The sequence below is a fragment of the Antennarius striatus genome, chromosome 12, assembly GCF_040054535.1.
Source record: "Antennarius striatus isolate MH-2024 chromosome 12, ASM4005453v1, whole genome shotgun sequence".
Taxonomy (NCBI): Eukaryota; Metazoa; Chordata; class Actinopteri; order Lophiiformes; family Antennariidae; genus Antennarius; species Antennarius striatus.
The window spans coordinates 19,186,042-19,213,033 of NC_090787.1; the positions used below are offsets into that span (position 1 = coordinate 19,186,042).

The window sequence follows — 26,992 nt, forward strand, 5'->3', positions numbered from 1 at the left end:
AGCAAGGAGCTCACAGCCTGGGCATCCGCCAGAGCAGGCCCGGCGTTGTCCACCAGTTGCTGGAGGGTCATGGTCCTGGTTCTGCAATGCGCTGCAGACAGACCAGGTGTAGCTCCACTGCAGACGTCCAGCCTGGCCCCATGCACTAGTGGTTCCCTCAGTAACCAGAACAGAGAGTCAGAGCTTTTTCCTGGGCTGCTTTTAAAAAGGGCCCATGACTTAAAAACACCATGATAAAACGGAGGCAAACCATTTAACTTTAGAAACAACAAAGAACCAAGTAACAAAGTTCAGGGAAATACTGACAATAAATAAACAAACATGGGTGATTAGATAAGTTTATGTTTAAGTTAATAAGAATTACTTAATGATGAAAATTAATGTGTGTCATTAGAGTGTTCCCTGGTCTGAATGCCTGTGTGTGCTGAGTGGACTGTGCTGTGGATTAGTGTGGAGGCCTGTGGATGCAGCAGCACTGCTGTAATCTATTGTGCTAATCGCCTGCGCTGAGGGATCATTAGCCACATCATTGGATCAGATTGAGATTGGATTTATGACTGTTCTGTGAACCAGTTTGTCAGTGAAGGACCAGATGTGATTCTAGCGTTCTAATTCGGGAGCCAAGGAGGACAACACAAAATCCAATGTTCAATTAATATTCAAACAGATGTGATCTGATGTATGGTGAGAGGCCTCACTCAGCCATGAAGGTCCATGTTGGATCACAGCCATCAATTTACTGTTGTCCTGTAGGTCCTGCAGGTACTCAGGTCCTGTGGATCATGTAGGTCCTGTGGATCACGTAGGTCCTGTGGATCATTTAGGTCCTGTGGATCATGTATGTCCTGTGAATAATTTAGGTCCTGTGGATCATGTAGGTTCAGTAGGTCGCTGCTTCATCCCTGAATGTGTTGAGCCCCGTCCAGAGCATTTGTGGTCCCCAGCTGTGGGTGGGTCAGCTCCCTCTTAATCACAATTTTCCGTGACATGCTTGAACAGCTTCATGTGGGGCACCAACTCACCCCCAGTTTGTAGGACTAAGCCCACTGTGTTCCTGCCTGAGAATCATGTGCTCATCCTCATCTCTGCTTCTTTACATTCTGCTGCAGGCTGCCCAGTAATGAATGACACTAGAAGGGTTCCATCCGCTCAGTTCTGAGGACCCTGTCCTCGCTCCAATTACCCCTTGAGATACGTGTCTGTTATCACACATGTGTCAGTAAATGTGTCTGGCTCCCCATGGCAAGACACACATGATCGAGTTGCTCCAATGTGGAGCAGCTGCACGTGCTTCATCTACTTTCCTGATTAGTACAATGAACCTTTGTTCTGGCTCCACTTATTCTTTTATCTCATTCGTGCTTTTCTTACTTGGTGCTCTTTTTATCTCCCATCTTTCATCTATTTCCTTGAATTTGAAAATGATTTTATTTTGGTTATTTTTCCTTTGCATCTCAACATCAGAATGTCCTTCTGTTTCTAACTTTTTGTCTTTCTCTATTTTTCTTGAGCGTCCTCTTTTTTGGTCCCATTTCACTTAGCTGTCTCAATCTGGGCTGACGTTTTTTCCTGGCAGCAGGTGAGTGATGGAGAGAATGATCACGTCACAGCAAAAGAGAGTGCATAAGTAAAACATGCTGCAGAGCATCAGCTCAAAGCAGGCTATGGATTAGAACCAATAGAGAAGCTGCATTAAGGGCTTAATGTGGACATGGCCATAGTTTCCTGGATAATGTGGTCGTGCACAGAGATGTTGAAGTAACCCTGGAAACATGCACAAATGCACTGCACATGTATGCAGGCACAGGATTACTGACAGCCACCACCACCACCAATGTTCCCAAATGCTCACGCCGCCCCTACGTGTCACTAACATCTACTTCCACCCATGTCAGGCTTTGTTCACATAAACACCAGCTGACTTGCTTTCTCTGAGCTTGTAGGTCTATCCTCCTGCTGAACGTAAAAAACGGAAAAAAATATGCAGTTTGTGAATGAAGACAAAAGAACTTGGAAAGTGTCTTCACTGCCTCTTCATCTGTCTGTGAGGAGTAGAATTATCAGAATTAGAAATCAATACAGCCTTCTGTTGTAAGTGTTAAGGCAGCAATTTTCTAATCTTTTGTTTGAGCTAATCAATGCTTGTCCTGTGCTGAGCGTAACATTGTTGTTTTTTTACCACTTTTTTGCCAATAAAACCACCAAACTTTGAGAAAAACAAACTTTTGTTAAATATATAGTTCATATTAGGTCACAGTTGTTGCTTTGAAAAGTTTTCAGGCATGTGTAGTGGTATTTCCCACTGAATGGTTTTAAAGTTTAAAGATTGAGTTAACACCTTGGTTTAGAGTCAAAATGTTCCCTTCATGCAGGGTGTAGCCCTCCTGCAGCCCCATGTCAATAGAACCTAACTTGCTGAATGAGCTATAAATGATCAGTGGTATGTCACAATGATGATTAAAAAAAATCACCATGCACTTAGAGTTCTTCCCATTAAAAAATGCATTAATGTTCACAGTAAACAGGCAGGCTAGCAGGTACGTGGGCAGGCAGGCAGGAAAATAGGCGGGCAAGTAGGTAGGCGGGCAGCCAGGTGGCCAGGCAGGCAATTAGGCAGGTGGGCAAGTGGGTGGGTAGGTGGGCAGGAAGTAGGCGGGCAGGCAGACAGACAGGTGGGCAGGGGGGTAAACAGGTGGGCAGGCTGGTAGGTGGGCAGGCAAGCGGGCAAGTATGCAGGCAGGTGGACAGGTGGGCAGACAGGCGGGTAGTGTCTGCATTGGTTTCCTTCACATTCTCTAGTGTCTTTCCACAGACCGACAGTACAGTGACCTGTCTTATGTGAATACAACCAGACACTGATCAGCAGGAATTTTGTTTTAATGTCATTTTCATGAAATTCAAATCACAGTGTGGGACTTGAACAGCTTCTGTGTGGGAAAAGGGGGCGGCAGTGGCTCAGTGGTAAGGCAACACAGCGGTAGAGCGGGTCGTCCAATGTTCCAAAGATTGGTGGTTTGATTCCCGCTCCCGCTCAGGCGCCTGGAGTATACTAAAGTAGACTAAAACTTTCAATAATTTCTAATGTTTGCTTTAAGAATTTTCCTTCAATAAATATGATTGTGTAGTATTGTGGTGTTATTTTATTTTTATTTATTTTATATTTTATATAGTCATATACTGATTATAATCCGCAAAGAGAAAGTAGTAGTAGTTTACCAAGGTTTAATTAATCATATACATACTAGAATAGAATAGAATGAATAGAATGCCTTTAATGTCAATATACACAAGTCAAAGAATAAATTATTCAAAAACTCTGTGCAAAAGTATAAAGTAACTGGGTCCGTTTCACAAAGCCGGTTTAGTGGAAAACCAGGGTAAGTTAACCCTGAAATCAGACAAAACCAGGGTTTTCGGTTTCACAAAGGGGGGTAAATTAATCCAGACTCAGAGGAGTCAACGTAGCCTGTGTCACGAAGCGAGGTAAAGTAAACCGCTTGGTTTGTTACCACAGTAACAGACTCTGAAGCTAGCCTGGTCTGGAGGAGGGGCCGTGTCACAAAGCAGGTTCAGTGGAAACCCAGAGTAAGTCAACCCTGAAATCAGACAAAACCAGGGTTTTCAGTTTCACAAAGGGGGGTAACTTAACCCAGAGTTAGAGCAGTAACCCTGGCCTGTTTCACATAGCGAGGTAAAGTGAACCTCTGGGTTTGTTAGCGCAGTAACAGAATCTCTGAACAAAACCTGGTCGGGAGCAGGTTTTATTCCACAAACCCAGGGTTTCTTTTGACTCCGCCCCCTTTCACCGCCGCTCGGGCGGCTTCATTTCCTGGTTCTGTCGGATGGAGAGTTTGACGAAGTAAGGTTTCTATACATAACTCCGTATTTCAGAGGTGAACATGGCATGCTCGTTTGACGAGGAACCCCTTGATGGAGTTTCCACATTCATTCACAGAGATTTTAATTTTTTTTGTATCGCGTTCAGATGTCCTGTCATATCCTGTCGGACAGTTCTCTTTATGATCGGTCAGTACCGATCAGTACCGATCATACTGATTGGTACTGAAACCATCCTCACATCTGCAGCAGTGCTGTCTGTTGGTAGTGGTCCGGTCAGTTTTTTTTTTTTTTTATATGCAAATGGTAGTTTTTCTATACAATGTGAGAGACGCTCAGTGCAGCTCGCCTTGAAACTTGAACCCCAGTTTTTCTATTTCCCTGGAGATAAACCCATCAGAATCATCAAGGAGGAGTTCCACAGGATTGCAGGTGAATAATGTAGAAATCTGATAAATGAATTTCCAGTGATATTCTGTTAATAACATTGTGCTACAACCTCAGAATTGGATTATTAACTTTAATGTCTTTGAGGATTTCCCAATGTAATTGACTGCACAGATGGTACCCACATTCCCATTTAGGTACATGTAGACTGAACATTGTTTCAACATGTTAAAGACTGCATCATAGACAAACAAACATCTGTCCAGATCATGTGATGCTGCAGACTACATTCCTAATGTGGGGGTCTGGGTCTATTCCTGACTCTTGGATATATGGTCTTACCTGAGCAACAGACTGTAATTTGGTCAGTAATCTTCAGATTTGCACAATAATTTGCTTGTCTTCATTGTGTAATCCACTCTAATGAATCCACTATACATTACAGGACAGAGCCTACGACACATCAGGATGATTCCTGCTATCCAGGACGGCAGAGCAGTGACAGACACCATCTGCCAGAATCATTTCAGAGTCGCCATCACCACCATCACAGCGGGCAATAAAAACATATAATACACATTTCCCGTGGTAATCTTTATTTCTAACAAATACAAAGTTAGTTTTTGTATCATTACAACACTTAACATTCTAATAGTTAACATGATTCACCTGTGACCATTACCCACCTCAAACTTGTGCTCCAGTATTTCTATGTCCAGATTTGTCCTCCTAATCTGGAGTGAATTCTATAAACCTCTTTAGCAGATAGATGGGAATACAGCACATGAGGAGGACAATAAAACATAGTTACATTTGAATTCCACAGAATGAACCACTGTTGGTCACTGAGCGTCTATTTCACTGTGATAGTCTGTGCAGTTGGGACCCTTCTGCTACTGTCCATCCATGCTCTGTTAAAAACGGATTAGAATTTGTTAATACTTCAGTAGCGGATAAATGTCACACTCTGTATTCCACCAGAATGTGAAGCAATGGGAAGAGAACAATCAGTAATATAAAATATTATCCCACCTTCGTTTTCTTCAATTTCTTGTTAATTTCTTCTTCTTTTTTTAATCAATATTAACTCCTGTGTGTATCATGTGACTAAAACAGACAAAAAATAAAACCTGGAATACCTTAAAGCGGTTCTAAGCAGTACAATGTCACAGCCACTGATGTAAGAACTAAGGCAGTTTTGGCTATTACTGTATCAAACGAGCTACATGTCAGCTCTTGATTTCAGTTCTTATATAATATAGGTGTACGCAATGGTGTGAATATCCTTCTCAACTGTTTTTGTAACGTGCATATGCTGATTTACTGTTTTATCTACACAACAATAAAACGTTTTAATGTATTTCATTATTTAACAGAACCTGATATAGATGAGAGCGCATTTATGTGTGTGAAAAGAGTGTTATGTTGGTGATGAAACAACTGAACAGTCAAACGTCCACTTAATATTTACTGTACAATATCAAACATAATGAGGATGAGGAGGATCCATAACGAGATGATGAAGTCTGACCTGTGTGAACGATGTTTTTATACTTCATTCTCAGCTGCTGACGTGCGCTTCTCCCCCCACTGGATCGCACCTAAATAAAATAAATTAATTAACTGTTCTTGAAGCTGTTTACCTACGTATTTTTACCGTGAGTGCAACAGACTTAGAACTTACGCATCGACTTGAGCAGCAATTCACTCCCACGGCATCTCGCTCTTCTTCGCAGCTGCAATGCTGTTCTGTTTCTTCTGGAAATTTCCTCGAAGTCTTTATACTCATAAATTAAAATCTGTACTCCGACTTCCATAAAGCGTTGCGGTGTGCGTCTCGTCTGTCGTCATGGTGAATCGATGAATCGGGGCTCCATTGATGATGGCTTTTTTTCAAGTTGTTGTGTCTGTTAAACGGCGGGTCAACTTACTCTGGGTTAGAAAAACTAACCCTGAACCGCGTTTGTAGAACCGAAATCCCTGGTTTTTCCAAATTCAGGGTAAAGCAACCCAGAACTACAGCTTTACCTCAGGGTATGTTAACCCCACCTTTGTGAAATAGGCCCAGTATGAATACAAAACAAACAAAAACAAAACACAAGTACAAAAACAAGCAATTATGAGAATGTATTTACAATGATCCCTCAAGATTGTACTGTGCGGCAGAGAGTAGAAGCAACTGCGATGAGGGCGTAGCACTGGGTTCCTAACTGGGACGGACTCCGACATGTAAACCTTTACTTTCGGACTACTGTTCAGTACTCTGATTGCACTCGAGTAAAACATGTTGGTCAGTCTAGACTTCCCGTGCTTTGATGTACCTGTACCTCTTCCCAGAGGTCAGCAGTGAGAACAGGCTGTGAGCGGGCTGTGAACGGTCCCTGGTGATTCTTGTGGCCCTACGCAGACATCTGGTTTTGTAGATGTCTGACACAGAGGATAACTGTATACCTGTGACCTTGTGCGCTGACTTCCTGACCCTCTCCAGAGCCTTCTTGTCTGCCTGAGAGCAGCTGTTAAACCACACCAGTATATTGTTGGTGAGGATGCTCTCCACAGAACACATGGAGAAGAACAGCAGTAGGTCCTGGGACACATGTATTCTTCTTAGGGACCTTACAGGCGCTGTTGCACCTTTTTCACAAGAGCACTGGTGTTAGTGCCCCATGTAAGGTCCTCTGAGATGTCCGTTCCCAGGAACTTGAAATCACTGACCCGTTCCACCAGTTGCCCACGGATTAGAAGAGGTGGAGGATCTTCCCTCTTCCTCCTGAAGTCCAGCACCATCTCCTTGGTGCCAGGTTGTTGACAGAGCACCAGGTGGTGAGGTTCACGACCTCCTCCCTGTAGACTGACTCGTCATTATTTGTCATCAGTCCCACCACAGTAATGTTATCAGCAAATTTCACGAGGAAGTTGCGTCTGTTAATCGTGGCACAGTCATGGATGTACAGAGTGTACCGCATTGGACTGAGTACACAGCCCTGGGGGCCCCCAGTGCTCACAGCCAGGGTTGAGGAGTAGTAATCCCCCAGCCTGACTGCCAGCCTGCGGTTCGTGAGAAAACTCCCAATCCATGAGCAGGTTTGCTCGTTGATACTCAGACTGCGCAGTTTGAACAACAGTCTGTTTGGAACAAGTGTGTTAAAGGCAGAACTGATGTCTACGAACAAAATCCTCGCATAGCTGCCAGAGTGTTCTAGGTGTACACATTCTGTGTGGAGGGTCGTGTTGATGGCATCACCGGTGGACCTGTTGGCAAACTGGTGCTGATCAAGACTGGGAGGCAGCAGAGATTTTATATGTTTCAGGACCAGCCTCTCAAAGAACTTCATCACTGTGGATGTTAGAGCCACAGGTCTGCAGTCATTCAGGCTACTTATTGACTTCTTCTTGGGGACCGGTATGATGGTGGCCAATTTCAGGCAGCTAGGGACTGTGCAGGTGGCCAGTGAGAGGTTAATGATAGATGTAAAGACCTCTGCTAGCTGTTCCACACAGCCCATCTACTCTCCCTTGGACACCGTCAGGACCGGCAGCCTTTGATGGGTTCACACCACGGAATGCCTTCCTGACCTAGTCTGTGCTGAGGTTGAGGGACACCTCAAGGAGGCGAACCCCCGACATGCTTGCGCGGATGCCCTACCAAGCATGTTGGGGGTTCGCCTCCTTGAGGTGTCCCTCAGCCTTTCTCGGGTAAGCCGCCTTCGCCCGCTTTATGCCCTTCTTCAGGTTTGATATGACCGAGCTGTAAAGCTCCATGTCTCCAGACCTGAAGGCAGATTGTTGTGCCCTTAGCACCTGTTCCACCTCACTGGTCATCCACTGTTTCCTATTTGGATTATGCCTAACCATCTTCTCCTCAGAGACATTATCCACGCACGTTTTAATATAAAACAAAACAGTGGATGTATAGTTGTACAGGTTCTTTTATGCAAATATGTCCCAGTTGATCGTCCTGACGCAGTCCTGTAGTTGCAGGAAGGCATCTTCTGACCGGATCCTAATGGGCCTCACCTCAGCTGGTGTTCTCTTTATGAGGGACCTGTACGCTGGGGTGAGAAACAGGGACAGATGGTCCGATTGTCCGAGGTGGAAGAGGGGGGAGACCTTGTATGCCTCCTTGATTTTACTGTAAACCTTATCCAGCATGTTATGACCTCGTGTTGCACATATAACATGCTGATAAAGTTTAGGAAGAACAGTTCTTAAATCCAGGTGGTTGAAGTCTCCGGAAGATGCCATCGAGGTGTGCTGATTGTTGTTTTCTAAATACAGATAGAAGGCTCTTTGGTGCTATGTTAGCATTAGCAGCTGGCGGTGTGTATACAGTGGTCACCATGATGACCTTGCGCTCCCGAGTCGCTCGTCCGGTCGACTCGGTGCGTAGTGCGGCCTGCTAGCGTGATAGCTTCATCTGCTATCCTTGCGTGAAGCCAGGTCTCCGTCACGATGACGATGCTGCTATCCAGCAGATTTTTCTGTGCATTGATGGTTATCAGTAGCTTGTTGAACTTGTTGTTGAGTGACCTGGTGTTCGTGAGGAAGAAGCTGGGTAGCCCCGGTCTGTGCAGGTCACTGTGTAGCCGGGCCTGGACGCCGGCTTGGCAGTCCCGCTTCTTGCGCCGCTCTTCCATTGTTCGGGTCGGGGAATAGTGAACCACTGACTGCTTGTGGGTCATGCTATCTCAGGTAGGATGTTGTCAATGAGACTCTGGCTAGAATTGGACTGTCCATATCGCATCCTGATCTGGGCTAGTTCCTTTCTGCTGTAAATCTAGATGCTCAGCGCGGTAGAAATAGAAGGAGTGTCAAAAGGTGACTCTGAAGGACTCTGAAGGGCCTGTACACACTAATATGCATATATACATGGGGCGGTAGTGGCTCAGCGGTAGAGCAGGCGTCTTAAGACCAGCCATTGTCCAGCCATCGGCGGTTCGATTCCCGCTCCCACCAGACATTCTTGGAGTGTGAGCTGACAGTGGGAGGTGTCAGCTCACCTCCCAGCCACTGCCAAGGTGCCCTTGAGCAAGGCACCGTCCCCCCCACAAGCTGCTTGTTTGGGGTGCGACCCATCAAACGACCCTTGGCTCTGCCCTCCCTCTACAGTAATTTAATTGCCTACAGGCCCCTAGTATGTTTTGGGTTCATTCAGGGGCCTGTATACAATACAGATATATACAGTGGTACCTCTGCTTAAGAAATTAAGTGGTTCTGGAAGAAATTTCGTAAGTAGAAAATTTTGTAAGTAGAGACGAGTTTTCCATGAAAATTCCCTAATCCATTCCAAGCCCCCCAAAGATTGAGACATGTTTTATAAAGCATAAAAAGGAACATCAAAACATGTAACAAATACATGTTACAATGACATTATTACACAATAAATAAGAGTTAATGCATAATGTAAAAAACAAAGAATTCTTCTTTTCCTTTCGGCTTTTCCCTTCAGGGGTCGCCACAGCGAATCAATTTCCTCCATCTAGCCCTGTCCTAAGAATAGAGTGTGTGTATATATATATATATATATATATATATATATATATATATATATATATATATATAATTATTATTTTTTGTTGAGTTTTGAGGGTACTGCGATTAACATGTAGAAAAAATTCTTATGTAGAATAACATTTTGTCCATCCGTCTCTTTCCAGGATCCTTCAATCCAGAAGGTGGGTGGAGGCAGGAAGAAAACAGTGTCCTTCAGTAGCATGCCCTCTGAAAAGAAGGTAGATCAGCTTTGAAATTACATGATACAAAAAAGATTGTACTTCAGATTAGATGTCATTGTCATTGTTTTTTTTATGCTAGGTGAGCAGTGCAGCAGACTGTTTGGCATTCATGCAGGGTGGGTGTGAACTGAAGAAGGTCCGGCCTAACTCCAGGGTTTACTGTCGATTCTATACCCTGGACTCAGACCTCAGCTGCTTACGCTGGGAGCCATCTAAAAAGGATGGGGACCGAGCCAGGCTGGATGTCTCCAGCATCCGAGAGGTTCGCACTGGAAAGAGTACTGAGACATTCCTCCATAACGGTCCCCTGTCTGAACATCTGGCAGAGGAAGCAGCCTTCTCTGTCATCCATGGGGATGAATACCAGGTACCACATGAATTCGGAGGCCTTTTATTCTTGAAGATTTACCACAATCTACAGTACTCTTAGTATCCATTTTATTGTCTGTTTCTCTACAGTCTCTCGACTTGGTTGCACTGTCTGCAGATGTGGCCAATATCTGGGTGACAGGGCTTCGCTACCTGTTGGCTCACCCCTCAGTCATTGGGGCTGCTGGGGGAGGTAGTGGAGGAGGAGTGCTCGTTGAAGGGGGTCTGTCAGTAGAAGGCAGTCTAGGAGGAAAAATGAGGAGAGAGTGGCTTGTGGCAGAGTTCTCCCAGGTGGATGAAGATGGTTACGGCATTGTATCTGAGGATGTGGCTGTTGCTACCATCTGCAAACTTTGCCCGGGCATTAAAGAAACAAAGGTGAGGACAGCAGCTCAGATTATTTCTTCAAAAAACTTGTAAAGATGCACCTCATTCAGATGTGTTTCTTTGTCACCACCTTTCATAAAGTTAAGCAGGACATTAATCTTGAGTGTCTGCTAGGTGAACCTCTCCACATACTGTACTTGTGTCACGACTGGAACAAGACTGGCAGGGGGATACCAAAAGCACAGCAGATAAGCACACGGGTCTAGAGTCTCAAAAAATTTAATTTAGTGGGCAGGATTCTGGTACCAAATAGTTCAATCCAACAAGCAGACAAAACAGATGAGAGACAGGCAAATAGGCAGGATCCAGGAATCAGGCAGGGACGGACGGAGGAGTAATCAAACCAGACAGATAGATCCAATAAGGGGTTGGCAAAGGACAGGGTCTGCAGAGCAGGCAGAATCAAAAATGGCGTCAAATGTCAGGCAGGCAACAAAGGTTGAAGAATCAAGGCGAACACCAAACAATCTGACAGAGAACATAGAGCAGCGCTGGGTACATGAAGAGTGGAGGATGATTAGGGGAGTGGCTGCAGATGAGTGAGAAGAAGGCAGGTGAAGGGAATGGGGAATGAACTGATTGCAAGTGGATCAGGGCAGGACAGGATCTGAAATGATATGATATGTTAGCATTTCGGACTCATATTAATTTGGATGTGCATTAAAACCTGATAGATTGTTCTCTCAGCCAAGCCCTGCCTACCTAAAAGATTTTATTGAAATATTTTGGGTAATTCAGTGGAGTTAACTTGCTAACATAATAAAAGCTAATGATGTCAAAAAACAAGAATGAATGAAAAGAAAAAACACAAAACAGAACTAGAACCAAGGCAGCCACAGACTGCAACATGCCACAACGTCCCTGAATTCTTTCAGAAATCTTTCTGTCTTATCCGACTTTCTATCTCATCCGGTTCCCGAGTATACAAAAGTTGAAATGTGACCATGACCTATTTTTCTCAAGGTCAAGGTCATCATCTCATTTTCATCCCCTTTGCCACCTGAGTAATCTGTTTTTTGTTTCATCTTTCTATCTTCAATGGTTGCGAAGATATTTGGTGGACTAACTAAGGGATGGACGAACACACCAATGTTAACAATCACAATACATCACAGCTTTGAGGCAGGATGTAATAATGACAATATGCACATTTAGTCAGTAGACATAGCAGTGGTTAAAATTCCACACACCAGACTTAATGCAAACCAGAAGTCAAATGTTCAAATCAGAGACAATATTATGTATTTTCCACACTATAAGGCGCGCCTAAAAGCCTAAAATTTTCTCATAAACCCGTAGTGCGCTTTATAATCCGGTGCGTCTTATATATGGATTAATATTCATATTAATATTCGTTAAAAACATGATTGCTGAAAAAAGCCGGTAGTCTGGCCGCCAGTCATTCCGCACTCCGCCACCAAAAGAGCCCCCTCACAAGGCACTTGGGGCCACACCACCAACAACGGTAGTCAAGGGGCGTCACCGAAGTCCAGGTTCTGACTGAGCTGCTCTCAGACTGTAGAGCAGACTGTAGGAGCACCGGTGATTACGTAGTAAAACATAAGGAACTTTCAACAATTCTATTAATAAAGTTTGACTGACTGACTGATGTCAGTATTTCCTAACTATTTGGCGTCGGAAATAACCCACTTTAAACTGAATTGGTCTTAAAAATTCCATTGTGCTGTCATCTGGAATCTAGTGACGGTCCATTCTATTAGTCTGTGGAAACACACGGAGAAACTGGCATAAAGGTGAATGAAAGACCCTCAAAGCTGAACTTCCAGCCTTTTCTGAAATTTCAAGAGCAGAGCCACTGCTAGACAAAGGTGTCTGGTGTGCTGCAATTGATTTACAAATGTAGTTGATAGCTACAGGAAGTCATGAATGCAATCATGACTGCCTGAGCAGCGCGGCTCTATCTAGTGGACGGATTGCGCAACTACAGCCGCTGCAGTTTATCAAATACATTTTATTTATTTTTTATTGTGTGCGCCTTATAATCCGGTGCACCTTATATATGAAATAAATTATAAAACAAACAAATTATTGAGGCTGCGCCTTATAGTCCAGTGTGCCATATAGTGCGTAAAATACTGTAAATATGAAGGGGATGTTTAGGCCAGTACCTGTACAGATCCGCCAGGGTTGTCTCGAGGCAAACAGAAGTGTTTGTTAATCTTTTGCAGGCCTTACTAGCTGGTTAACACTGGGGAAACATCAGCAGTTGATTATGGTGTAAAAGTTGTCCAGAAATGGTAAGATAAGCACATGCACGTATGGTGAATTGGCCGGTCCCAAGTTGACCATAACTGTGAGTGTGTGCTTGTGTTGTTGTCTGTGTCTATGCATGGCTTTGCAGTGCACAGGGTTGCACCCAAAATGTCCTCCGCCTCACGCCCCAGCCAGCTGGGATAGGCTCCAGCTCCCCACGACAGCAGATGAAGCAGTTTAGAAAATGGATGGGTGGATGGATGGTTCCGGTATTATGCTAACATATAGATACAGAATGTCGCACAACATGACTCAGACAGCCAAATCATTCATTAATTCATTCATTTTATAAAGGCTTGTTCTGCTCTAGCGGAGAGGTGGAGCCTATCCCAGCTGGCATAGGTCATGAGGAGGGGGACACTCTGGGCATGACGCCAGTGCACCACGGAGCCCACGGAGCCACACAGAGACATACAAACCACACACACAAACACTCACATCTGTGGTCAATTTGGGACTGGCCAATTCACCTGATGTGCATGTGTTTGGAGGTGAGAGGAAACCTGAGAACTCAGAGAGAACCCATGCAGACACGGGAAGAACATGCAAACTCCGCACAGAGCAGGACTCGAACCTGGAACCACCTTGCTGTGCAGTGGCAGGGCTACCCACTGCGCCACCGTGCCGCCACCAGCCAAATCATGTCGGGGAGAATTTGTCCAGAAAGCAGAAAATCACTGAGAGCAGGTCGTCCATCTGATGGAACAAGGATAATCAGACCATCATCCAGGAAGCTACCTTATTTAACATGGAACATTTTAATATCACCTTATTACAGCCAGGTGGCTGAAGCTCAATCACATTTTACCAACCTCATTAAATCAGTGAGGCAGGGACAACTCACTCTACCTGACTCACTCAAACCAATACCTGGTCCATCCTGAACCTCCTATCTTACATTGCATGCCTCTTTTCACAGGTACGTCTGCGTTTTAAGGAGATCCAGCGTAGCAAGGAGAAGCTGACCTCCCATGTGACGCGTGAAGAGTTCCAAGAAGCCTACTGCGAGCTTTGTACCCGGCCTGATGTCTACTTCTTACTGGTTCAACTGTCAAAGGACCGTGAATGTCTGGACCCTCAGGACCTCCGCCTTTTCTTGGAGACAGAGCAGGGTTTGTCTCTGGCGACGACCGAGGGCTGCTGTGAACTCCTCAAGCGCTACGAGCCATCTGTCCAGGGCCAGGAGATAGGGATACTTGGTCTGGATGGGTTCTCTCGGTACCTGCAGTCTACAGAGTGCCAGCTGCTCGACCCTGAGCACCTTGGAGTTTGTCAGGATATGAACATGCCTTTGTGCCATTACTACATCAGGTGCAAGTCAAAGTTTAAAACTCTATAATCTATGTCGTTATTACCAGTGTCAACCATAATTACAGTCAGTCTCGAAGATTGCCCCTGTCAGTGATTGTCCCATCATAGTTTGCGGTTAGTTTAAGACTGACACAGTTGAGTATCTCCTTCGGGTTGTGGACTAGCAGTACAGAAACTATGGTTTGATTTTGTTTGTTTTACAGTTAAAAGTAGAACCAAGGCAGTCACACTGCAACTTCCCACGACAACATTGAATTCAAAATTTTACCCTGACTTACTTGCATAGGTCAAAAAAAGTACGTCAGAGCACCAGCTCTGACGTATTTTCATCGATCAAAGCACTAGCTTTGATCTATAGTCTTACACTGGTCTTCTCCCTCGTCTTTCTATCTTATGTGCTTCCTGAGTGTACAAAAGTGGAAATTTGACCTTGACCTAGTTTTCTCAAGGTCAAGGTCTTCATCTCAATTTCATCCCCTTTGCCGCCTGATCAATGTGCTTTTTGTTTCATCTTTCTATCCGCAACGGTTGCAAAGATATTTGGTGGACTGACGGATGGACGAACAGACTAACACACAAACACTGACAAATACAATACATCACCGCTTTGAAGCGGGATGTAAAAATAACAAACGCAAATAACATCTGGCACAAAAACGTGTTTAAACCTATTTTATTTCAATTGCTTTTACATTCAGTACAATGATGAATTGTGTTAACTGAGCCCATGCAGAAATTGTTGTTTATTTAGGATCCTACTTATTACCATGGAAACCAAGAAGAAGAACGACTATTGTTTCTTGGTTTCACACAAATGACAATGATATAACAAAATCTTCAAACATCACAGCATGAAATACAATATAGGCATATGAAGAGAAATCAGATTGACTTTATCACAACTACAGCAGTACCTCGAGATACAAGTACCTCTAGATAGTAAAACCTCGAGATACGAGTTGAATCCGACTGACTTCGTAAGTCAAATAACATTTCCCCATTTAATATAAATAAAATCACTGTAATTCATCCAGCCTTGTAGAAATGCTCCAAATCCTCTAAATTCTGAAAAAAAATCAACCAAGATGCTTGCAGACATTACCTGGGTATAATTAATTATCTAGAAGTTCCTTAAATGATAACGTATGATCTTGTTCTTTCCCACCAACACGTGGGGAAGAACGAGATCTGTTCTCAGCTGATGTTGTAACCATCCACTAACACGTGGTATAGAATGAGATCCAGTTTCACTTGATAATGTATTTGTTCATCAACCACCGTGGTAAAAAATGAGATCCGATCTCTGCTGATGTTGTATCCATCCACCAACATGTAGGAAAGAACGAAATCCGGTGTCAGCAGATGTATCCATCTACCAACATATAGGAAAGAATGAGATCCGGTCTCAGCTGATGTTGTATCCATCCACAAACACGTGAGAAAGAACGAGATCCGGTCCCAGCTGATGTTGTGTTCATCCACCAACTAGCAGTGGTGTCCCAATCCACGGCGTGTATCAAATTATAGACATAGCAACGTCTCGTATCTCAAACAACTCGTATGTCGAGCAGCTCATATCTCGAGGTTCTACTGTATATGTCACCATATGCATGACAAAGGAAAATCGTATGAAACATCTTTAGAAAATGTGACTGTGTAGAAACAGAACAGGGTTTACACCAGAATATGAGTGTTATTCATACTGCGTTTCTTCCTCAGCACCTCATACCGCTCCTACCTGCTGGATGATCAGGTCCACGGCAGAGCAGACTTGGGGGGGTTGATCAAGGCCCTGCAGTCAGGCTGTCGATGTGTGGAGCTGGGAGTAACTGATGGCCCGGAGGGAGAGCCTCTCCTTGGTGTTGACTATGGGTTGGATATCCCTCGCCATCATCATCACCATCATCATCAACACAATGCTCCTGTCACTATCCGCTCTGCTCTGGAGGTGGTCAATAAGTATGCCTTTCTGACATCTCAGTACCCACTCTTGGTGTACTTGTGTCACCGCTGCTCTCCCTCCCAGCAGCGCACCATGGCGCATCATCTAAAGAAAGTGTTTGGCCCCCGTCTTTACACTCCAGGGGCCTTACCGGTCAGCCTGGGAGGGCGAGCCACAACCTTACCCTCCCCCGAACAGCTAAAGGGACGCATCTTGATGGTGGGGAAGAAGCTCCTCCCAGAGCAAGATGGGTCCGATGGGGAGGTATCGGAGGAGGACGAAGAGATTGGAGGAGGTGGACCTCTGGCAGGACGGCGAATGACCATCCCTGGTGAGGAAGAACTGGGTGCGGTCTTGGTGGTGCCTCCACCATCACAACCCAGAAAGCTCCGCCTCCACAAAGAACTTTCAGACCTCATGGCCATTGCTCGGACCAGCAGCCGTACCTTCTATGCCCAGAGAACCAGTCACAAACAGGCTCAGCAGCAGTCACCTCCCAGCAGTCCTTCCTCCCCTAACACACCAATGGCTCCTGAGTTGCCATATTGGACCCTTTGTTCCCTGGGTGAGGGAGAGGCTGGGCGACTGACCACTGAGAGTCCAGAAGACCTTGTAATGTTCACCAAACGCACCCTTACTAGGGTACGACCCAGTTCAGTGCGTCTCGATTCCAGTAACCCCAACCCACAAGGATACTGGAAAGGGGGACTCCAGTTAGTGGCTCTGAACCAGCAGACCCCTGGTGCTATGCTGGACCTACACAGAGGTCGCTTCTCACAGAATGGAGGATGTGGTTATGTCCTCCGGCCCACTGTGATGAGGGACGAGGTGTCTTATTTCAGTGCCCACACACAGGGCTGCGTGCCAGGAGTGCCACCTCAAACTCTACGAATCAAGGTGTTGATTTCATTTTTGTTTTGTAACATTGATGATTTCATGAAGGCTTGATTTGTCTTGGATGCAGTTTCTTGGCTGCTTGAGCACCTTGTCTTCTCTGCAGGTTATCAGTGCCCATAATCTTCCCAAACCCCTGGGATCAGGGGCAAAGGGAGAGGTCATTGACCCGTATGTGGTTCTGGAACTGCATGGTGTCCCTGCAGACTGTGCAGAACAACGGACCCGAACAGCTGCACAGAATCAGGATGATCCTCTGTTCGACGAGACCTTTGAGTTTCAAGTAAGGAAGGTTTCCCGCCGGATTTATTTGTGAATTTATTTTATATAGTAGAAACCATGTTCATTCCACACATCCTTCCATCCATCCTCCATCCATCCATCCATCCATCCATCCATCCATCCATCCATCCATCCATCCATTTTTTTGCAGACAAGACAATTGCAATCATTTTGTCTGCAAGATGATCTCAATTATCTTGTCTGCAGCCATTTATACACCTTACAGGTCAGGGTTCTACCTTGAGATAGTTGTAATGCTGTCCATATCTTCATTCAATATACAAGCAAAATTGGAGAAATAAAGATCCCTCAAAACACCACTGCAAGTTGGTGGATGGATACAACATCAGCTAAGACCGGATCTACTACTTTACCACTTGTTGGTGGATGGATACAACAGCTGAGATGGATCTCATTCTTTACCACGTGTTGGCTGATGGATATAACATCAGCTGAGACCAGATCTCGTTCTTTACCACGTCTTGTTGGATGGAGACAACATCAGCTGAGACCCGATCTCGTTCTCATTGGTGGAGTAAAGACATAGCTCTTGTGTTCACATGACTTCTACATTTCTTTTCATTCTTTATTATTGTTTACGTAACATATATTATCCCAGAACCAAACAATCAAGGGAAGAAAATACAGCAAATTGTGTTGATAAACAGGTCACCACGTGACCTCAGACATGAGCTGACAAATAAAAATAGTAGCACACAGGCTAAATTTAACTGGGAGGTAAGTTGAACAAGATTAAATGGGATTCTGCACAATGTGAGCTAAAATATGTAAATATAGTATTGAAATAAACATTACAGACCAGAAACGGCAGCATGTGTCCTTCAAAGTGACATAGCATTTTGTGTAAATTCCAGGGTAAGTGTTAGTCATATTTAGATCATGTACATGTATCCATTGTCATCATCATCAGTCATTTTCATATTACCACCGGTATATCCGCCGCAGCGGGTCACAGGGAGCTGGAGACTATCCCAGTGGCATAGGGCGTGAGGCGGGGGACACTCCGGGCACTACGCCAGTGCACCGCGGAGCCACACAAAAAGACATACAACCACTCACACACACAATCACTCCTACGGGCAATTTGGGACTGGCCAATCAACCTGAAGCACATGCTTATGGAGGTGGGAGGAAGCCGGACAGAACCCACGCAGACAGCATGCAAATTCCTTCTGTATATTACCAAAGTGCTTTAAACAGTCTGTAAGAGTGTGGGAAAAGGTAATACAGATATAAATGGTTTAATATAAGTATGGGGAGGGTTCATAAATGATAAATTACCTTTAAAATAAAATGAATAGTTTGTCGCTACATCGCGGAATTTTGGTTTTCAAGGGTGCCTGGAACACATTAACCACGAGTAAAGAGGGATTACTGTATTTTATTAATACAGTGCGCCCTCGGTCTTTGCAGTCAATGTATTCCAGAAACCACACGCGATTGAGGAATCCTCAATCGAGATTGCGATCTATTTATCTTATTCTTTACAGTAATTTAAACAATTATGAACCCTCCCCATACTGATATTAAACCACTTTTAATCTGTATTACCTTTTCTTACACTCTTTGCGACTATTTAAAGCACTTTTGTGTCTTACGAAAGTCCGAGACTGAAGGAAGGAAGGCACTTCTGGATGTCAGACAATAGAATGCGCGTACGGTATCACGTGACTGCCGACCAAAAATCCGCGATAAGGTGGAGTCACAATCGTTGATGCGCAATCACGGGAAGGCGCACTGTAAATGGTTCCTACAAATCTATTTTAAGCTGAAAAACAATTTCAAATGTCATTTTTTAAATATACAGTAATCCCTCGCGAATCAAACCTATGACTTATTTTTCCACGCGTATCCGCGCCTCATTATGTCTGGCTTCACCTCATTGCGGATTTTTAGTAGGTAGTCACATGATATTGTATTCTATTGGTTGACAGCATCCATAAGTGTGCTGCATTCCGAGACTCACTTCCGTGTATTGAATAAAACACTTAAAAAGTGCTTTAAACAATCTATAAGAGTGTGGGAAAGGTAATACAGATATACAGTAAAGTGGTTTCATATCAGTATGGGGAAGGTTCATGAACGTTTAAATTACCGTAAATAATGAAATAAATAGTTGATAGTTGTTCCGTGAGTCACGGAACGCAGCACACTTACGGATGCTGTCAGCCACTAGAATGCGCGTACGGTATCACATGACTACTACTAAAAACCCGCGATGAGGTGAAGCAGGGCATCTTGAAGCGCAAATACACGAGGGATTACTGTATATTGATTTAGAAAAAAACAGGCATTGAGAAGAGAGAAAATCAATACAGTATGAAGAACAAGTATTTATAATACAGTAAAGAATAAAAGACTTTAATTAAATCAAAAGATGAGAAAATAAAAATCATATGAAGAGACCTAAGTTGACATATTAAAGAGAACTTTTGAATAGTCTGAGAAGTCTGCAGCAAACCTTCAGGAGCTGAGAAGAGCTGTCAGACCTCAGGTACTCAGCAGCTTCTTGAGCTGACGCAGCCGATGGGGCTTCCAGTGAAGGAAGGGGTTAAATGCTGGAATCCAGCTGATAACGTCTGGAGCCACAGTTCCACACAGCTGGAACATTTCTCACACAGTCTGTTTGAATTAGAAGGCTTGGGTTCTTCATTTAGAACCTGTCCCACAAAGACACGTCCATGACCCCATAGTAATTCTTCACTTTTCAAGAAGTATGCCTTATTACCTTAGATCCCCCCACCCCATCCACCCAGAGCAGTCTACAGTCTGTAGTACATTTAGCAACTTACAATTAAACAGATGTGACAGAACACACACACATACACACACACACATACACACACACACCCATACACGCTTGTGGCAAGTTGGCTTTCGTTCTGCGAAGAAATGATCAACTGATAAGGCCTCTGCTTCTTGCTGTCCGTGTGTGTGTGTGTGTGTGCGTGTGTGTATGTGTGTGTGCATGTGTCAGTGCATGCAGGCTCGTGTATGTGTGTGTGTGTCTATGTACACAAATCATTTGTGAGATGAAATTATGTCTTTTGCTATTCAGGGATTTTTGTGTTTTCTTTTTTTTGTTTCCATGGTTACGGGTTAGACTTAAGGTCATTTTGAACAGATCTGAAATACTGTGCAGTATTTTTTAACAATCTTTCTACATAGAAGGCCAGGTTCTGAAGTAGTGCTGGTTGCGACTCATGTTTTTAAGGTGTTTATTTGTTTGTCCTTTATTTTTGTTTCCATGGTTACAGTTCAATCTCAGGCTGTGAGTGGGATTTCTCTCAGAAGAGGGTTTCCAGGGCATGAAACAATATATCATCTTCTCATGCACACATCTCCCATGTTCTGCAGAGATGGTTTGCTATTTTGGGAGTGTACCTTTTAAAAAAAACGGTCAAGAATTATTAATGAAAGGAACTTATTGATTCTAAATCAGTAACTATTTACAGGCTGTATGAAAAACAGACCATCAGGATTTCCTGCTTGTTTACGACTCGTCGTGTTCAAACTAATGAGAGGCCTCGTTTTAGTGTGTGTGACCGTGTTACTGTGAGTGACTGTGTCTTTGAGTGTGTGTTTTAGTGTGTGATTTGTGTGTGTGTGTGTGTGTGTGTGTGTGTGTGTGTGTGTGTGTGTGTGTGTGTGTGTGTGTGTGTGTGTGTGTGACTGTCTGTTTTAGTGTGTGGACTGTGTCTTTTAGTGTGTGGACTGTGTGTTTTAGTGTTTGTGACTGTGTAGCTACAAACACATACAGCGTGTATATTTATGTTTTCCATGAATAAGGAAGGTAAAGCTTTTAGATCCCACACACTCAGCTAATGTTGATTGAATAAGGAAGCATCCGACTCATTTTCTCTTCTGTCATATATACTGCACACATGCATACATATGTATATGTGTTTAATATACTATTTGATTACAAACAAAAGTTATACGTACATATACAGTATAATCTCACTAAATAATACAGTAGATCCTCAGATATAATATAGTAGTACCTCAGATAATAATCCATCCACCAACACATGGTAAAGAATGAGATCAGGTCTCAGCTGCTGTTGCATCCATCCACCAACCTGTGGTGGTGTCCTGAATCATGACTCCTATTTTGGATTTCCACTCGTATGTCAAACAAAACTATGGACAAAGTGACTGCTTGTATCTCAATCAACTTTTATGTCAAGCAGCTTGCATCTTGAGCTACTACTCTCTGTATCTATTCATATACAAATTCATTCACAGGCATACTGTACATAAACAGTACTGTTTTGAATGCATTCTTAAAAGGAGCAGGATCCCTCACCAGTGTGGTGGCATTCATTTTATAAAAATGACACATTTCATGGTGGCACGGTGGCGCAGCGGGTAGCGCTGTCACCGCACAACACGGTGGGTACGGGTTTGAGTCCCGCTCTATGCTAAGTTTGCATGTTCTCCCCGTGTCTTCGTGGGTTCTCTCCGGGTTCTCCGGCTTCAACCCATTTCCTAAAACATGCGCTTCAGGTTAATTGGCCAGTCCCAAATTGCCTGTAGGAGTCAGTGTGTGTGTGTGGTTGTCTGTGTTTGTGTGTGGCGTAGCGGCGCACTGGTGTCGTGCCTGGAGTGTCCCCCACCTCACGTCCTATGCCAGCTGGGATAGGCTCCAGCTCCCCATGACTCGCTGCGGCGGATAAAGCGGAGTAAAATGAATGAATGAATGACATATTTCATGATCACATAAGTTTGATGTGAATCAGATTTATGAACTACACTGTATGTTTTGAAACAGACGTACTTGAGATGAGCGTTTTCCCACTGGTTCAAAGCAGCATAACGAGATTTCAGCTTTTTCATTTCATTTTTTGTTTCCAGGTAAACATGCCAGAGCTGGCCTTATTGCGCTTCGTGGTGTTAGATGACGACTACATTGGAGACGATTTTATCGGCCAGTATAGTCTAGCCTTTGAATGCCTTCAGCCCGGCTACCGCAATGTGCCCCTGCTGGGTATGATGGGGGACCTGCTTCCCCACACCAGCCTGTTTGTACACGTGGCCATCACTAACCGACCAGGAGGAGGGAAGGCCCAGCGGCGAGGTCTGTCTGTGAGGAGAGTGGGCAGGCGAGGGAGGGAGTACGTCGTGTTGAGGCACACTGGCATGAAGATGGTAGATGAGGCCTTCAAACCAGCTGGTGGCCTCCTCAAGGAGGCAACAGACCTGCGTGAAGATGCTCAGGTGAGGCGAGACATTTATAATATGTTTAGAAAGGTAACTGAATCGGTTTTATATAGGGAAACTAATGTGGCTAACTAATGTGGCTAATCACTAAAACCTGAATAAAATTGACCTAAACCATGAACACTAAATTTATTTGGAAAATCAAAAAAACACCATGATCTCTGAACTTCGATACATGGTAAACACAGGTATAGATAAGGTGTCCTCAATGGGGGCGGGGTCTACTGATCACCCTTATGATTCAAACCACCCATTGGCACTGCATTACACATGCCTACCTCTAAACCTGCAGCACTCTCTCTCTCTCTCTCTCACTCTCTCTCTCTCTCTCTCTCTCTCTCTCTCTCTCTCTCTCTCTCTCTCTCTCTCTCTCTCTCTCTCTCTCTCTCTCTCTCATATATGTGTGTGTGTGTGTGATATGTGATAGATACTTTACTTTAGATATATGTTATTTATCCCGAACTGGAAATTTAAATGTTACAGTAGCATTTAAATATAAGAACAGACATGACTTGGAGTTGTATTGAGGAGCTCAGTTATAGGAGTCTGCCGATGAAAGACCTCCTCTGCTGGCCGAAGGTGGTGTGCAGGGTGTGGGTGGTGTTCCCCATGGTCGATCTAAACTTGGACATGGACCTCCTCTCTACAACAGTCTCAACAGAGTCCAAATCCTGGCCAATCAAAGAACCAGCCCTCTGGATGATCACAGAACCGGCCCTCTCGGTATCCTGTTCCTGGCACCGTCACCCTGACACAATGGCATAGGACAGCACAGTAGACTGGTGGAATAGTCTAAGCAGCTCAGAGCTGATGGTGGATGATGCCAGCCTCTTTAGGAAGTACATCCTATTCTGATCTTTCTTGCATACACAGTCCAATTTGTACGACCAGTCCAGTTTGCTGTCTAGCTACAGCCCCAGGTACTTATATGTGTCCACAACCTCCACCTCCTTGCCCCCTTGACCACTGGCTGTGGGGATGGAGTTGCCCACCATCCAGCACCATCTCCTTTTTTTTGCAGTTGTTCAGCTGGAGCTCATTCTGCTGACACTGTCCCACAAAGTCCGTTACCATCCTCCTTTACTCCCCCTCGTCACCCTCCCTGATACATGTCACAATCGCGATGTCATCCGAGAACTTCTCAATTTGGCACGTGTGGTGGGGTTTCGTTTTTCTTGAGGACAGGAGACAGTGTAAAATACAAGATATTTATTTGTCCATTCAAGTCATGTTTAGGTTGAGTAGTAGTACAATAATATCATCAATAGGTTGAGTATGAGTCCAATAACATCATCGATGATATTGACAGACAGACAGGTTCAACAAACAGACAGGTTCAACAAATACTTATCTAAGCATGATGAGAGCTCTGGAGACAATAAAAAAGTCCTCCGGTGTGTTGTTGCAGAGTACTCTGGGTACAGGAAAAACTTCAAGTACAAACTAAAAAATGGATCACATCTCTTTTTATACCCTAAAGGTGTGACTAGGGGAAGGTATTAAACTCAGCCCATCTGCTTTCAACCAGTTCTTTACGGGCTCTCAGTTGGTACGTCCTGACCTCCAGACGTTACCAAAAATATCAAGTCGACAGTTTCACAAAACTATTTGATGACGTAATATAATTAGTCATGCGAACCCTGTGAGGATCTGCTTCAGACATTCTCTGGATGACCCTGTGCAGAAACATACATTCTAATTTCAGGTACAGTGTATGAAATGATCTGGCCAGCTGCTTCTGTCAGTGTCTAACTTCTTCCAAGGATACCCACAGTCATGCAAGCATTTCCAAATATGGTCTAACAGGAATTATTTTCATGCAGCGTCTTCATGACCTCGAGACATCCGGGGGCCACCTTCACAAGCGCTGAATGATATGACACACACAACACTCCAGATCTTTGGTTCTATGAAATGATATTATTTTGTTATATTATTGTATTATTTTATTATATTAAAAACTTTCCACCACACACGTATCCCAGTTGTGCTAGAAGTCTGTCGTGTAGAGGGTGAAGAGAAGGGGGTAGAGCACGGTTCCCTGTGGAGTAATACAGGGTAATTCACAAAGGCAATCAAAATCAGGCAGACAGCTCGGACTAGGGAATAGGCGGAGATCAAAGAACAGACAAAGTCAAAATAGGATCGGAACATCAGGCAGGACACTACGACTGGAGAGTCAGTGCGAATGCTAAACAAGAATCCAAAGGACTGGAAATTGCGCCCCCACTCCACAACTACAGCACAATTTGGACTGCAAATCTATCTGTCCTATCTGCCACTCTCTCTCTGTCTCTCTCTCTTTTCCTTGCCTGTCTCTATCCCTATTGTATTTCCTTTCCCACAGAACTGGTCAAGGCAGATGACTGCCTTCCAGAGTCTGGCTCCTGCCCGAATGAGGGAGGACCCATTTGGGCAGGACCCAGTGGCGGAGTTTTTCCCCGCCGCTGTTGCTTATACTTGCTCTGGGGGGTTCTGTTGGGTTTCTCTTTCTGACAATGTGATTAAGCACTGTACAAATAAAGGTTGATTGAGTGAGTGATTGACTGACTGACTGATTGATAAACAATCAAACAGAGGACAGAGGGCTGAATATGAAGAGTTGAGTCTGATTAAGTGGGTGGTTGCAGGTGCAGGTGAAAAGAATGAAATGATAACTAGTGCGATGATCTGCGTCTGTCACGTTCTGTTTTGCCTTTGTCATACGTTTCTGACTTTGTCTTTTGTTGATTGGTTTTCAGTTCATGTACTTTTCTGGTTTTCTGTTACTGCCACATTCATGATTCGCTGCACCTGGTTTGTTTCCCCTGATTGTTTTGCTTGGTGTTTAGGCAAACTGTCTTTAGTTCTTCCCTTAGTTAAGTAGTTGATCATTAGTTCCACCCGAAACTAATATAGCACCCTGGTCTGTCTAATTAAGGCTCTTCATTGTCGCAGCGTAATTCAGTATTCGTTTGATCAGAAAGCCTTGTATGCCAATCGTTATTGTTACTCCTTTTCCTCCTTTATACAACCACAAGTTTGCCTTGCCTAGTCTGTTTTTGGATTTTGACCCCTTGCCTGTTTGACCACGATTTTTGTCTTTGATGCCCTGTGTATGACCTTTGGTCTGTCTGTTGGATTACTGTTTTGCCTGCCTTCCTCCTTGCTTCTGATCATCTAGTTTTGACCCCTGCCTGGAAATGACTACAAATTTGGATATCCCGCTGTTGCTGTAATCTCGGTGCTTTCCTGGTTTTGAAAACGGACTGATTAGAGAGTTTCGATTTTGTGACCCTTTGCCTGATTCCTCTGCAATTTGGAATAATTAGGGACTCAAGGTAGGCAAAGATCTGAAACAACATGATAAGTTAGTAATAACAAAACAGCAAAATCAACCAAGATACTAATGTGTGACAAATGAACTAAAGGCTCAGAACCTGGCATTCTGTGGTATGAAACAAAAATAAAGGTAGCCAAGATCTCTTTTCCATCACAGTCATTCTTCAGAAGCAATTCCAATGCGGAATGATCAGAACTGAAAACCAAATGGACTGCTTGGTGGAAAAGGTGCCCAATGGTCTTGATAGGAGTAAATCCCTGCTACCTGGCTCTGATATCCTGTTACTAGAATTCCCATGAGAGTGGACGCTTCTTATTATGTAGATATTTTCAAATTTGGGGAAATAGGTAATTGCAATTTCTGTTGAAATTAAAATCGATAATATAGTCAGGTTATAGTCAACCTTCTCCAAAACAACTGAATAAGACAGATTTCATGAAAGTTATTCCATACAGACCTCACTGAAAAGTCTGTCCAGAAAACTGTGAGATCCAAAATATATATAAAAAAATATTAACAGCTGATGCTGCATTCTTTAAGACTAAAGATGATGTTTCCACCTTCTTTCTATGAAGTGTGGACACAGCACTGACATTATAATGGACCACAGTATTCAACAGTCACAGTCGCGATAGTGTTTGGATTTTTATCAGCTTTATTAATGTAGTGTTCAATTGTTGAATAGCCTCATCAAAGACAGCAATACGGAGAACTCTCTCCAAAGACATAAATGGGTGTGGCCAGCCCTGGAAAAACCTGGCGAATCATGCTGGCAAACACCCTCGAATACAGACCGCCAGCAACATTCTCCTCCTCTCACTTCAACACACACAAGCACGCACGCGCGTGCACCCACACACACACACACACACACACGTTTAATCTGCCAGCTTCAGTCATTGTTCCAGTCCAGCTGTGAGCTCATCTGCCACGCTCAGTTTTTATTCATCCAGCTGAGGTATCAGTGTGTTGTACATACAACAGAGATGTGCTCACACAAACAGACAC

The 26,992-nt window shown here is 44.0% G+C and overlaps 1 protein-coding gene across 2 annotated transcripts in view; it reads left to right on the top strand.

Annotated features, from left to right (window-relative positions):
• Positions 1 to 26,992, top strand: part of plcl1 (phospholipase C like 1) — a 109,128-nt gene that overhangs the window by 63,257 nt on the left and 18,879 nt on the right. The window contains exons 2-8 of one of the 2 annotated variants that reach the window (XM_068329178.1): positions 9,882 to 9,956; positions 10,039 to 10,326; positions 10,419 to 10,706; positions 13,909 to 14,300; positions 16,020 to 17,139; positions 17,243 to 17,419; positions 22,297 to 22,659. In XM_068329178.1, the coding sequence (XP_068185279.1) occupies positions 9,882 to 9,956; positions 10,039 to 10,326; positions 10,419 to 10,706; positions 13,909 to 14,300; positions 16,020 to 17,139; positions 17,243 to 17,419; positions 22,297 to 22,659 (2,703 nt within the window). The remainder of the gene's footprint in view (positions 1 to 9,881; positions 9,957 to 10,038; positions 10,327 to 10,418; positions 10,707 to 13,908; positions 14,301 to 16,019; positions 17,140 to 17,242; positions 17,420 to 22,296; positions 22,660 to 26,992) is intronic. The other variant, XM_068329179.1, reaches the window with a different exon arrangement.